Source organism: Natator depressus, chromosome 3, assembly GCF_965152275.1.
Source record: "Natator depressus isolate rNatDep1 chromosome 3, rNatDep2.hap1, whole genome shotgun sequence".
Classification (NCBI taxonomy): Eukaryota; Metazoa; Chordata; order Testudines; family Cheloniidae; genus Natator; species Natator depressus.
Genome location: NC_134236.1, coordinates 185506690 through 185521773, shown reverse-complemented (window position 1 = coordinate 185521773; position 15084 = coordinate 185506690). Strand labels below are relative to the sequence as shown.

Genomic DNA, 15084 nt, shown 5'->3' with positions numbered 1-15084 from the left:
TCGTGGTTATTTGAGTTTGAGACCCCTGGTTTAAAGAAAAAAAGTATTTGAATTCTCCAGGCCACATAAAATGTTGCTGAAATAATAATACTCAGCACTTTTTGTCTCTGAAGTACTTCACAAAGAGAAATGTATCCTCATAATACCTCTCTGAGGTATGTAATTCTTACGATCCCCATTTTAAAAGATGGTGAAACTGAATAAGAGTTACTTTTCAAATATGTTTTGAGACTGTCCATTATCTCACTTAAAATGACTATGGTCTATCTAATGAGGAATGTATTAGCTGGATATTTGGCAAAAAGGGAATTATTTATCTATTTCTGTGTATTTTATAAATATTCGTATATGAAGTATCTAAATTATAAGGTTTTTTTATTGTAGAAATGTTAATTTAGGTAAGTGTTTTGACTAAAGATTAACACTACTCTTAAATGTTCAGTTAAGTATAACACGCACTTAGTGAAGTTTGGGTTTTTTTAAGGTTTTGTAACTAGAAAACATAACATAGAAATCTTTCCTGGCATATAAGCTTATTGTTATAGTACTTTTGTATAACTTATTAACACACGAAATTGTGCCATCACCTGATTGAAGCTAGTAATGGAATTGATTATTTATCTGTGTTATTAAATAGGCACTTTAGAGTGTTTTGAAAATCTGTATTGACACTTATTTGTATATCAGATGCAGTAGTTGGGTCCAACAAGAGTAACACTATTTGTCCTGGTAAGTGGTAGTCATTTTATTTTACAGCCTTTTCCTGTATATACTGAACAAATCCATGCTGACAAAATGAATTTCAAAATATAAAAAATTTCCAAACTTAAATCTGTTTTTTTTTTAAATCTCCTTTATTAGTTTAGATTACAGGTTCTACTTCCTCCCAGCCAACAGACACAAAAAACCTTCATTTTCATTTGACTTTGCTTCAGGCTGTCTTACAGAATTGTACAGTAACTCTTCGCTTAACGTTGTCATTGTGTTCCTGAAAAATGCTACTTTACACAAAACAATGTTAAGCGAATCCAATTTCCCCACAAAATTTAATGTAAATGTGGGGTGGGGGGGTTAGGTTCCAGGGAAATTAAATAAATATATACATCAGACATGCCAAACCCGTGGAAAAAACACAGAAATTGGGCTTGGTTTTGGTTTAATTGGCTTATGAGTTGCTTGTTGGCTAGTTTTTGGCTTGTGGCTTGTTACTACTTTTTGTTGTTTTTGGATCGGCTCTCAGCAAACGAGCAAGTGGAGGCAAGCAGGAGCAAGCGGGGGAGAGAGTCAGGGTGCACAGCAGGCCCACCACAGTCCCAGACTGCACACCGGGGTGTCTAGTCACATAGGTTGTTGGGGTTCTTTAGGGATTAGCTTGTTTTGGCCTTGTTTTGAAATGAGATTAGCTTGATTTTGGGCTTATTGTGAAAGTCGGGGTGCTTAATTACCATGTGAAGGTTGGCAACTGTGAGATAGGTAGATATAGTGTTAGGTTCGGTTCAGTTCTGGGTGGGAGGGGGGGTAGGGGTAGGGGGAATGAAAATTATATATACATACTTACACACACACACACACTCTCTCTCTCTCTAAGTTTTAAACAAACAGTTTAATACTGTACACAGCAATGATGATTGAGAAGCTTCGTTGAGGTGGTGGGGTAAGAGGGGGGGATATTTCCCAGGGAATGCCTTGCTGCTAAATGATGAACTAGCACTTGGCTGAGCCCTCAAGGGTTAACACGTTGTTCATGTGGCCTCACACTCTACAAGGCAGCACGAATGGAGGGAGGAGACACAAATAGACACATGGCAGTGGCTGCAAACATTCCCTGCAGGAAACGGAACGTGATGATGAACCCATGCTATCCCACTGGAGCACACCATTCCTCCACTTTCCAAAGTGCTGGGGGGTGCATGTATGTGTGAGAGAGAGACGCACACTGAGAGAGACAGACACACATTGCCCCTTTCAGTATGCTGACCCCCCTCTAAGTACGCTGCCTTTTTAAGTTGATCAGCAAGTTGAGACAGCAGCTGCTGCCAGCAAGCTCCCTCCATCCTGAGCCCTGTCGTGTCCCTCCCCCGCTCTGTATCCCATCTCCACAGGAGCGAGGGGAGGGGGACACCATGATCTCAGCACCCTTCTTCTCTACCCAGCCCCCCTCAGCACAGCAAGCAGGAGGCTCCCTGGAGCAGCTCTAAGGCAGAGGGCAGGAGCAGCACATGGCAGTGGGAGAGGAGGGACACCTAAACTGCCCGGCAATTGATATTCTGCTGGGTGGCTGTTGCACAGGGAACTTAGGGGGGCTAAGGCCCATCCTGGTTCAAACCCCCCACCAGCTAGCTCCAAGGGGCTGCTCTTCTTGCAAGCAGTGGACAAAGCAGGCGGCTGCCAAACGATGTTTTAAGGGAGCATTCCGCAACTTTAAATGAGCATGTTCTCTAATAGATCAGCAACAAAACAACGTTAACCAGGACAAGGTTAATTGAGGAGTTACTGTATTGAATAGAGAATTCTTTTCTATCAAGGAAAAAGTGCTGCTGAAGCTCAGATGATTGATGGGTGAAATTTGTATCGAGGAAGACACTTGTCTCAGATTTATTAATTGGATTCTTTCTTGAGTTGGATTTTTTTAATTGGATTGACCTTTAGGAAAACACTACTGCTACAAGAGGTGCATCTAGAACATAAGAATGGTCATACTGAGTCAGGCCAGTGGTCCATCTAGCCTAGTAGCCTCTCTCACTCACACACACACACCCTCTCTTCCCTTCCCCCCCCTCACCCCCCCATAAAGGCTCCGTTTTGGGTTTAGGCTGTTTATAATTTCTTTTTATATTTCCTATTGACGTAGACCTCCAAATATCTATTCATGGTGTCTGTTCTCCTTAGCCAAAGATATTAAGTAGGTTTTCAGTCTTCACCTATTGACAGAGAAGAAGCATAACCTAGATGTGTAGACTGGTATAGGAAGCTCTTAAGAAGTCAAATTAACAAGCTGATAAATCTCTATTCACTTTCAACTGTTAATAGGCTGAAACTACTTTGTCATAAGCTGTGGATGCGTAGAAAAGTTTGCTTTGTTTTTTATATGCCTGATTTTAGTTAGTTTTTATTTTTCTTGTAGATAATTATCAAACGGCACAGCTGCTTGCCTTAATTTTGGAGCTGCTCACCTTTTGCGTGGAACACCACACATATCACATCAAGAATTATATTATGAACAAAGATTTGCTAAGGAGAGTATTGGTCTTGATGAATTCAAAACACACATTTTTGGCCTTGTGTAAGTAGTAAATTGAACTGTAGTTTACTTTGTTTTAAAGATTGTGTGGTATACATTTAGCACTGAAATACTTCTTCATGTTCAGAATCTGTTGAATTTACATGCAGTGCCTTGGCTTAATTTGTAAATGTGTAAATAGCCTAATTTTTTTTAATCCAGTGAGCCACCAAAGCTGCTATTCTTTATTGAAGTTACCTTGTCATGTAATTTAGGTCCAAAATGTGACACAACTTTCAAATTAAGAGAAACACCATAGGTAGAAGGCTTAAAGGACCATTGTCTTCTAGTCCACTAGCAAAAGCAGAAAATCAGTTGTATAGTATAAGCCCACCTGATACTGCTTAGGAAGGTGAAAACACCTGATATTCCCTGCCGATATTCCCAAGTACTGTGCAGTGGAAGGAGAGGTTGGTAATTCTCTTCCGCCTCCACCCTGTGGGATGGATCATTTTGGAATTGGGTAGTAAGCATAAAATATGATTAGGTGTCTAGTCTCACCTAAACTGAGATCATTATAAAACTATAAAATCCACTATTTTTGGTAGGAAATTAATGAAATCACTATTTTGTGCACCATGGTACATAAGGAATGACCTAACATGTTTTGTGCTCGCCTCTCAGAGCTAGACAGCAGAAAGAGCACACAAATGAACCAATAAAATCTATATATCTGATGGGCTAACACTTATTGCTGCTTCATATAAACAAGAAAATAATGGAACCAAAGTTGTGTTGGTTTGTGCGCAACAAGAAATGTGAAAGAAAGAAAAGTTTGCCTGATAGGAAAAAGACAAAACCAATAGATACTTATTTTGAACCTTTAGAAAAGTGTTTTTAAAAAGAAAGGAACTTTTGCAGCCCTTTTAACAGATGTTGCAGATCTCACTCCCACTGAAGTCAATCTTAGGTTTTCTGTTGACTTCAATCACAGCAGAATGGGGATTGTACAATGATTATCAAAGATTTCTAAATTTTCTTTAAACTGCAGGTGCTCTTCGCTTTATGAGGAGGATAATTGGCCTGAAGGATGAATTTTATAACCGTTATATCACCAAAGGGAACCTGTTTGAGCCAGTTATAAATGCTCTTTTGGATAATGGAACTAGGTACAATCTGCTGAACTCAGCTGTAATTGAACTGTTTGAATTCATCAGAGTGGTAAGTTTTTAAGCCAGTTTTGTTTAAAACACTAAGTTTTAGGCATGTAACATCTTATGCATTGAACATAAAATGCAGAGTCTAGAAAATTTCACACTAAATAGGATAGTACCAATAACAAAAGTTTAGCTATTATAATACTAAAGTATAAAAGTCCTTTGTTTAGTCTTGTGTTTGTATCTTGCTTGACTGTCCTTTTCCTATAACTTTAGGGAGCATGTCTGGCCAAGAAGTTGTGGGGTGGGAGCTGGTTAACACTCTCCTCTTGAAATCAGCATGTAATAGGTGTAAAAACGTACAGGGGTGTGTGTTGCTTAGAGCAGTGTTAATTTTAGGCCTGCTACTTCTACTCACTGCCTTTATAGGGGAAAGGTATGGGAAAACGGCACCAATGGCATCAGGACCACCAAGCCATTTGAGCTGCTTCGGGCGGAAAGAGGGGACTGGCAGGAATACCTGGGATGACATTTGTTTGGTGAGGGTGCCTTGAGATCCATAGGGTTGGGGTCAGGTGAATCTTTGGGTTCTGCATGAGGAGAAGATGACGTCTTCTACCTGTAGCTGTTAATCTTTCCCACAAGACTATCCTATATTTGTAGGTTTTGCATATTACTTTGGATTTAAGATGGTATCTAAATCAGTAAAATAATGTCTTATAAGGCTAAAACTATAATTTCTTCTTCATGTAAACTGGAAAAAGTGCTTTTGTTCTAAATCAGTGTTGTAGTGAAAAGTGAGTTCTAGTGTCCTTGCAACTCAGGAGGTTTGGTTTTATTTTTCCTAAACCAACCATGTGGTTGAACAACTTTGAATACATGTAGTGATAGTGATCCTGCTATTGTCACGAAATAAAAATAGCACAAGTAGCAGTGCTTTCATCAGTCAGCTGTCTGGTGTAAGAGTTGCTATCACAACAGCTTTTGTTGAGTAAATGTCAGCTGTTACCAGCATGCATGGGGACTTTTTGAGTTTAACTTCCTTTTTTTCATTAAATGGACATTTTAGATATCTAATATGGGAGCTCTCTGACCAGACAAGTCATAAATGAAAGGCCTTCCACTTACCCATGGGCAGTTACTTGTTACCTGTTGTGTAACAAGGAAAGAGGAAACCACTTCTTTATTCTGACTACCATTTTACTCCCCTCTAATCCCTGTTCCTTACCCACATGTAAATTGTACTTCCTGACTGAGGCCAAAATAGACCAGTTGCAAAGGATGTAAACCTGTGTCTTTTAGAAAGACATCCTTCTGACTAATCGACTGCATAGTTAATGGGTGAAATTCAGAGGAGTTATGTAGCATAAATTGCGTGTCAGCAAGTGGATGTGAATATAAGTCTAAATGAGCATAAATTGCATGCTGAAAAACAAAGTAGACACAGCCTACTTCAGCTTGCCTCCCAAAGCCTGGGTAAAGAGAAGGTCCTTGCAGTGTGCCCCGAAGCTCAACTAAGTCAAGTTATTTCAGACCAAGAGGTTGTTCACAGAGACCCACTTTCATGTTTGCAGAGAGAAAGAGGCCAGTAAATATAGCATGCTTTAACACCTTGAGTGGCTGGCAGTCCCTATCCAGAAAATTGGCGTGTTTAGGGTTCTGCAGGACTTTAGGGAGCATGTCTGGCCAAGAAGTTGGGGGGTAGGAATTCATTAACATTCTCCTCTTGAAATCCGCATGTAATACAGGGGTGGGCAAACTACGGCCCGCGGGCCAGATCCAGCCCAACAGGGCTTTGGATCCAGGCCACAGGATTGCCAGCCCTGCGCCACTCCCGGAAGCGGCCGGCACTGCAGCTCCTGCGGGGAGGATGGGGGTGGTAGAGGGCTCCGCGCGCTGCCCTCGCCTGCAGGCACCTCCCCGCCCCACCCCCCAAGCTCCCATTGTCCTGGAAGAGGGAACCGCAGCCAATGGGCGCTTCGGGGGAGGTACCCGCAGGCGAGGGCAGCGTGCGGAGCCTTCTGTGTCCCTCTCCCCCAGGGGCTGCAGGGATGTGGTGCTGACTGCTTCCAGGAGCAGTGTGGAGCCAGGGCAGGCAGGGAGCCTGCCTTAGCCCTTCTGCGCGCCTCTGCCCCCACCCCACCCCCCGCCCCGAGCCGCTCCAGGTAAGCGGCACCAGCCTGGAGCCCCCACCCCAAACCTGCACTTCAACCCCCTGTCCTGAGACCCCTCCTGCACCCCAACCCATTGCCCTGAGCCCCATCCAGCACACTGCACCCCCTCCCACACCCTGCACTCCCTCCTGCACCCCAACCCTGTGCCCCAGCCCTACATTCATGGCCCTGCATGCAATTTCTCCACCCAGATGTGGCCCTCAGGCCAAAAAGTTTGCCCACCCCTGATGTAATAGCTGTAAAAACGTACAGGTGTGTGTGTTGCTTTGAGCAATGTTAATTTTAGGCCTGATACTACTCGCTGCCCTTGTAAGGAAAGGTATGGGAAAATGGCACCAATGGCATCACGACCACCAAGCCATTTGGGCAGCTTGGGGCGGAAGAAGGGGACTGGCAGGAATACCTGGGATGACATTTGTTTGGTGTGGTTGCCCTGAGATCTATAGCGTTGAGGTCAGGTGAATCTTTGGGTTCTGCATGAGGAGAAAAGTGTCTTCTACCTGTAGCTGTTAATCTTTCTCACAAGAAGAGAAAATGCATTGGGTTTTCAGTTCATTCAAGCATGGGCATTTTTGACTCTTCCCCCTTAGCCCATTTTAGTACAGAAAGAAATGATCAGGCCCATAAAGGGGGATTCATTAGAGACTGACTGAGAGGTAGCTGTTCCACATTAACTACATAACATATAAAGTGGATGGTAAAACTCTGATCCTTATATGAATGTTCTATGTTTGTTTGCTCTTGCCTTGTATTTTTTCACATGAAGGCGTAATCCTGTGAATAAAACGCTATATTCATCTCCACAGAAACTCATGTTGATATCACAGATAAAAGGGACAGCAAGTGAGAATAAGGAGCAGATAAATTCAAGCATCCATTTACATTAGAAGCAATTCTGCTGATCTCAGATTTATTTATTTAAACTTTTCCATGAAGAAAAACGAAGTAACTTTCTCATCTGTCATTTGCAATAATTTTTTTAATTTTGGAAAAACGAGTCGAGTAACTTTTAAAGCTAATAGCCTTGACTGAAAACCTCTGATCTTCTGTATCTTACTATTATATTTGAGATTTAAATATTGTTTTGTGCTTATGCAGGAAGATATCAAGTCACTTACTGCACATATAGTTGAAAACTTTTATAAGGCACTTGAATCTATTGAATATGTTCAGACATTCAAGGGGCTGAAGACTAAATACGAACAAGAAAAAGACAGACAAAATCAGAAATTGAACAGGTACTGTATTATTCGCACATCTTGAAACTCACTTTTGTAATAAAACAAAATATTCTAATAGCATCTCTGGATAGTCTTTCTAGAGGATTCCCCAGAGTAGTTAGTTGTGCGTGCAGTTACTTTATTTTTCATGTTCTCTTGTTTCCACGGTAAATTTACACAATAATCTGACTTGTGGATCTGACCAACTTGAATAGTAAATTGGTGGTTGAGGGTGGAAGGAATGTTTTCTGTTAGCTCATTTTAATAAATTTTCTATCAGAGAAATTCGATTAAGGCCATGTCTACACTACCACTTATGTTTGCAAAACTTGCGTCACTTGGGGGTGTGGAGAAAGCACCCCTGAGTGACATAAATTTCGCCGGCATAAGTGGTAGTGTGCACAGCGCCATGTCGAAGACAGAGCTCTCTCCTGATAGCGTAGAGCAGCTACATGAGAGGTCTTACAGTGGTGCAGATGAATCAGTACAGCCTAAGCCTCTGTTGAATAGTTCATAAGACACAGATGCATCTTGCACTGTGCTCTAAAACCCTCCTGACATATTTGACGTTAAACTTAAACTCTAATTTGGGGAGGGGGTTACTAGAACTTGGGTAGAGCGAAGAGTAGAATCCTCTATGAAATCTTTACTACTGACATTGTCATGCAGTTTGCTTTTTAGGCACTTTGATTCTTTATAAGTGACCAGATAGAATGTACAATCTAAATAACTAGCCTGATCTAGACTGCCTTTATCAACCCACTAAATTCATTTCAAGGCATCAAGAAATTATTTCCAGGATGAGCTTGTACAGTTTTTGATTATTGTACTTCATAGTGGGTTATACTTTTTCAGGTTGCTTCTGTGCTGATATTTCGCCACACTGTATCAGCCATTCATGGTTCCTTGTTTGATTGTTTGTAAACCAGCGACAAGGCTTGAATCATTTGTGGTCGTTCTTTACAGCGTCCCATCCATATTGCGTAGCAACAGATTTCGCCGAGATGCAAGAGCCTTAGAGGAGGATGAAGAAATGTGGTTCAATGAAGATGAAGAGGAAGAAGGTGAAGCTGTTGTACCTCCCATAGAGAAATCAAAACAAGAGGATGACTTTCCAGATAGTTATGAAAAGTTTATGGAAACTAAAAAAGGTAATTTATTTATCATTTCTGTTCTGCAGTACAAAACTATTGTATATCCTACATTGTGTGACTTGAGATAAACATCTTGATTCTTTGAGTAGGTGTCCCTATGGGTGCTCCACTTTAGGTGTGCACGCTCCAGTGCAATTTTGTTCAGAGATTTTTGGTAACCGGGCCTGCACCCTGTTTATGTCTTCATGGTCCAATCCAAGGGCATATGGGGGTTGACAGACGCAACTCCAGTTCCTTCTCAACCACCTGTGGTTAGAGACTGAGCGTTTCTGTGTACATTAGCCTCAAAGTTTTAGCCAGCTTACTTGTTTTATTCTTACCTCTTTGATCTTGTTTTATTAATTTTCCACATATGCTTTTGAGCGGCTCGCCCTGTTTTTGTGTTTTGCAACCAGCCACTGAGTTCCCTGCTTCCCCAGTACTAACTAGGTTTTTGTTGCAAGAGGACTTCCAAATGTTTGAAGAACCTGAATCCCCTCTACTGAGAGGTACCAAGAGGGATCTCCTGCCAGTACTGACATGCACCCTGCTGCTGCCAAACCCACACATGCAGGCGTGGCTGCTAGTCCCAATGAAACACCAATACAGACGCCATTAACCCCCCACCCCTACTTAAAACTGGGGATACCACCTCCTCAGATGCTTGAGATCACTGCCCAAGATTCCACTGCCTTTCCATTTGAACATCCCTCCTCTGAGATGTATCCCTAGGAAGAGACTCCCAAGAACCAATGACTGATCCGACACCTTCTCTGGCAGGAACACTCTTGGGGTCCCTCCCCCTTCCCTTATGTCCCATAAGAATGGACTTTCTAGAATCCTGGGGTCCCATAGGGAGACCAGTTCTGTAGAGGTTACCCTTACTCAAGAGCACCTTCCAAGAAGGGCAACCACTAGTACCCCAGGACCTTCTAGAGGGAGAGCTGAAGAAGAGGCAGTGCCATTGAACAAGTCGTCATCCTCATCAGATGAGCAATTATGCCTCCTCCCCCATCCTGTGTCATTTGATATCTTGCGGATGGTAGATGACTTCAGGGTGCTCAAAGTGAACTGCTGGCTAGGTGAGTGGTGTAAGGTGCAAGTTGTTGATTTTGTGGAGCATAGGTCCACTTTCTGTGGGAGGAGGGGGCTGTATAGTTTGGATGGCCTCCACCTCAGTAAACTAGTAAACTATTTCCCCAGGGAATAGACTAACTAGAGTAGTCAGGAGGGGTTAAACTAACACTAAAAGGGGGAGGGTAAGAAGGGGGAAGATGTGAGTACTCAGTACACAGTAGAGCTGTGTTTAGAACAAAATTAATCAAGGAACCAAAAACATGGAGAAGAAATTCTTGAATTGCCTATAGGCTAGTGCTATGAGCCTCTTTAACAAACAAGAGTAATGTGAATTGCTAAGTTATGAGCATAAATTCAATCTAGTTGGTATTACTGAAACCTGGTGTGATATTCGCACTATTGGAATGTTAGAATCAATGGTTAGATGCTAATTTGGAAGGCTTAAGTGCATAAAAGGGAAGGGGAGTGGTACTTTTTAAGTCAAAAATGGCATTACCTGTTTGAGTCACTAATAACTTGGAAGAAAATGATCTTGAATGCTTACGGATCAATGTCTTTAAAGCACAAGATTAGTTGGAGACTGCTGTAGACCTCCAAATCACACTAGGGAACAGAATGAGCACCTCATTACACATCTATCTGTTGTGTCTAGCGAAGGGAGAGAAGCTGCATGATCATGTGAAACTTCAATTTTAGTGACACATGCTGGCAGTCTCATGCTGTCAGTACTAAAACATTCTTGGAATTTCTAAACATTATGCATGAAAAATTCCTAACTCAAAAGTGTTTGCAGCCAACACGGAGGAATTCTTCTAGGTCTTGTCCTACCAGATAAATAGATACTGGTCACAGAACTAAAAATTAATGAGAGCTTAGGTAGAAGTTCTTCTTCGAGTGATGTCGCCATGGGTGCTCCACTGTGCTGCTGATGGGAGAACTTCAGTAGCAGCGTCCGTTGGGCGCGTGCCTGGGCTGTCTCTCTTCGTGCTGCGCCACGAGGCTAGCCCGCGTCCATGAGCTAACTGTCCTCAGTTCCTTCTCAACTGCCCCTGGCTAGAGATGAAGCCATTAGCAGTCAGTTAAGGCTATTGTTTTTCTGTTTGCAATTTGAAGTTATTCTTCCAGTGCTTGCTCTTGTCCATTCCATGCTGGGTGGGTGTGTGCATGCACCACGTGCAGTTGCCGGAGATTTTTCCCTCTATGGTATCCGTTGGGCTGGTTCTATTGCCTTCTGGAGTTGTGCACGTCTGCACTGGTATAAATGGTGCTGCAGGCCCCACATCCTCTGTTTCTTCTTACTGCTCATGATTGTTGCTGGAATGACCCTTCTTACTAAACAAGGCTCCTTTCCCAGTGGTTTGGACTTGCTCTGTTCGTATTTTGTATAGTTACTGTAGTCATGCATATAGTTCTTAGTTAGAATTAGTATATATAGTAGTGTTAGTATATATATAGCTGTCCCGCTTCTCAAGGGACTTTTCGTCCCAGGGGCTGGGCATGCCCCAGTCCCCAGGCTTCAAGCTGTGTGCCTTGTGCAGCAAACCGATGCAAGTTAGTGACTCACACTAGCTGTCTAAAATGTCTAATGGAGTCTCATGTTAAAATGCCAGCTCTGCAGAGACTTCAAACCCTGCACGAGACAGGATAGACACATTTGACTGAAGGCCATTCTTGTGGAGGCGACCCTCGGACCGGCCTCAGAGCCAAGCCGTTCTGAATCAGCGCCAAGTACCCTGACATCCATGCGGAGTGCTCCCTAGCATGGGGCTCTTCCCAGCACCACTCTCCATCCCTGGTGCAGAGGAAGAGGCAGAAGAAACAATGCACTGAGAGATGGCATTCTCCAGTGCAGAGAAGAGACAAGCAGGGTATGATTGGCATAGTGAGACCCATGTCGGGCCACTTGCCCTCCCCAGAACTTCTGATGGTGCCAATAACTCTGCATAGGGAGCTGAGTTCAGTACGGGATCCACCACCGACTCCTAGGAGCAGCCATGGGGTCAGGCATCTGCTGGCCCCTTTCCATCCAGAGGTTTTCCAGGTGGCAAAGGACCTGCTGTACCTCCCAATACCACCAACCCCTCAAGGCCTTTTATAAACCAAGACGACTGGGGACAGAAAGGGGCAGGATGCAGTAAGCTCCACCACAGCACCATTCAGGGACAAGCCCTCCCGGTCCCAATGCAGTGATCACCAGCCCACTGCCGGTCCCCAGTTTCCCAGTGCTGCCTGGAGGAGCAAGCGGGTACTGGGTCTAAAAACCAGGCTTTGGTACTAGCCCTTCTGCCGGTGCCTGGCCAGTACTGGAATCCTTAGCAGTTTCTCCCGGTACTCTCATACTTTGTGGTGTCAGAAAGGCAAACTACTGTCTCTTCCCGCCCGGCTCTGGACCCAGACTCCAGTACTGACCCTGGTGCCCATATCCAAGAAATGGCCCCAGTGGATATGGTGGAGGGGAGGGCTGTCGCAGGCCCTAGTAACCCTCTCCCAGAGGATGACTTCAGGGCCCACCAGGAGCTCCTGAAAAGGGTAGCTGTTAACTTGGGCCCGGAAGTTGAGTAGCTTAAGGAGTCAGCACACAGCCTAATAGACATCCTGACTGCAGCTACTCCTTCCAGAGTGGTCTTGTCTGTTAACAAAGCGTTGATGGGCCCCTTCAGATCACTGTGGCAGACTGCTTCCTCTCTGTCCCCTACCTCAAAAAGGGCAGAAAAGAAATACTGTGTCCTAGCCGGTGGTTTTGAATACCTTTACTCGCAGCCACCATCCCACTGGGGTCCCTGGTGGTGTTGGCGGCGAATGAGCGGGACAGACGGGGAAGTTGAGTGCTACCCTCATAAATAAGGAGCCCAAGAGACTGGACCTGTTTGGATGTAAGCTTTATTATACGAACAGTCTCCAGTTACGTATCTCCAACTAGCAGGCCCTGCTCAGGATGTAAGATTTTAATCTGTGGGAATCATTGTCCAAATTTAAGGACTCCCTGCCACAGGAGTCAGTGCAGGAGTCCATGGCCATCCTAGAGGAGGGCAAGACTGTGGCCAGGACCTCCGTCCAGGCGGCTCTGGATACAGCCGACTCAGCAACCAAGACTGTGGTGTCAGCAGTCACCATGAGGCGCTGTTCATGGCTCCAGTCATCTGGCCTCCCTTACGAAGTGCAGCAGTCCATCCAGGACCTCCCCTTTTGGGCCACCTCCCTGTTCTCCAAACAGACAGACTCGAAGCTTCAAGGACTTGATGGCCACCCTTTGCTCCTTAGGCCTTTTACAGGCCTCCAGCTTCCAGGAAGCACTTTGGGCCCCAGCAGCCTCCCAAGTTTGCGGTGCCTCCCAGGCAAGAGCCCTACGAAAGAAAAGGGAAGGGCTATCAGTGATTCCAACCCCTCCTGCCCACCTCAGCCTCCCAGTCAGGCTCTCTTAGATATTGCAGTGGAGCTAGGCAGGCCTTTTGAAGATATGCCCAAGGTGATATATCAGTCTCAACTCCAGATCTATCTCCCCTTTTTTGTTTTTGGAATGCCTGTCGCCCTTCAGCCCAACATGATCATATGTAACATCGGACTGTTGGGGACTGAGTACGGTAACAGTCAGTTACAGCATCCAGACCTCTGAACCACCTCAGGAGATGGAGGAAGCCAGAATGGAGGAGGACCTAAGGCCAAATCCTCCTCCTCCCCAAAGTCATAGAATCATAGAATCTCAGGGTTGGAAGGGCCCTCAGGAGGTCATCTAGTCCAACCCCCTGCTCAAAGCAGGACCAATCCCCAACTAAATCATCCCAGCCAGGGCTTTGTGTCTCCTCCACCAAGTTGTTGTGCCGCCTCCACCATTTCTAGCAGATGACTTCCGTCTTTTCCAGGAGCTGGCAAGGAGGGTGGTGGACACCCTTCAGAAACAGTTGGAAGAGGTCAGAGACACCCAGCATCAACTCCTCAATATCTTCCACTCTTCCTCTTTATCAAAAGTTGCCCTTCCAGTTCATGAGGCCGTTTTAGACCTGGCCAAAACAGTTCGGCAAACCCTGGCTTCGGTGGCTCCAGCTTTCCAGCGTGCAGATAACAAATATTATGTTCCAGCAAAGGAACATAATAAGTTCCTTTTTTCCGACTCACCACCCGACTCCATCATGGTGGACACTGTCAGTTTCCATGGCTGGCAACACTAGTGTAGGGCTACATCATACGACAGAGACTGGAAATAGCTGGATCTCTTTGGCAGGAGGACATATTCCTCGGCCCCCTTGTAGTTCTGTATTGTCAACTGCCAGGTGCTCACGGCCAAATATCACAATACAAATTACAACAAACTCAATGACTTTTTATTGAAAAACTGCCAGAGCTGCATTGGGAGCTCTTTAAAGAGGGACAGTTAGTATCAAAAACTTTGTTACACTCGTCCCTCAACACCGCTGATACAGCAGCTAGGTCCACCTCCACAGCGGTGGTGATGCGACTGACATCATGGCTGTCATCATGACATCATTGTTGGGATTCACGAAAGAGGTGCAGTCCACAGTGGAAGTTCTTCCTTAGGGCACAAAAATCATAGGTGAAAAGATGAACGCTTCCCTTCATACCTTGAAGGATTCCAGGACTACCCTAAGGTCACTGGGAATCTATACTCCGGGGCAAAAGAGGTGTTTTAGTTCACAGTCTCAACCCAGACCATATGTGGCTCAATATCAACCTCAGCACCATTACGAACCACAGAGACAAAAAGGGAAATTCCCAAAGCGCAAACAGTCTGGTCCACAAAACTTGTCCCAACCCCCTGTATCTAAACATCACTTTTGACGGGGAGGTTGCGGCACCGTGAGACCACTCCACAACTGATGCAACCGACCCTGGTTGTATACCTATTTGGCCACCGATTGACAGTGTTCCACAGTTCCTGGAAACGCATAACATCAGTTCAATGGCTTTTACAGATCGTCCAATCCGGTTACTCCATCCATTTCACCTTCCTTCCCCCTCCCTCTTCAGGAATGCTGTTCACGAGAATTTACTACAACAGAGTTTAGATCGCCTCCTCCAGTTAGGAGCCATAGAATCAGTACCTCAGTATCTGCCAGGCAAGGGATTCTACTCTTGTTACTTCATAAT

The 15084-nt window shown here is 44.5% G+C and overlaps 1 protein-coding gene across 3 annotated transcripts in view; it reads left to right on the top strand.

The window, feature by feature from the left end:
- The window catches only part of PPP4R3B (protein phosphatase 4 regulatory subunit 3B), a 73142-nt gene that overhangs the window by 43407 nt on the left and 14651 nt on the right, over positions 1-15084 (top strand). For 2 of the 3 annotated variants that reach the window (XM_074949479.1, XM_074949478.1), the window contains exons 10-14: positions 688-729; positions 3125-3283; positions 4272-4441; positions 7650-7789; positions 8738-8922. In XM_074949479.1, the coding sequence (XP_074805580.1) occupies positions 688-729; positions 3125-3283; positions 4272-4441; positions 7650-7789; positions 8738-8922 (696 nt within the window). The remainder of the gene's footprint in view (positions 1-687; positions 730-3124; positions 3284-4271; positions 4442-7649; positions 7790-8737; positions 8923-15084) is intronic. The other variant, XM_074949480.1, reaches the window with a different exon arrangement.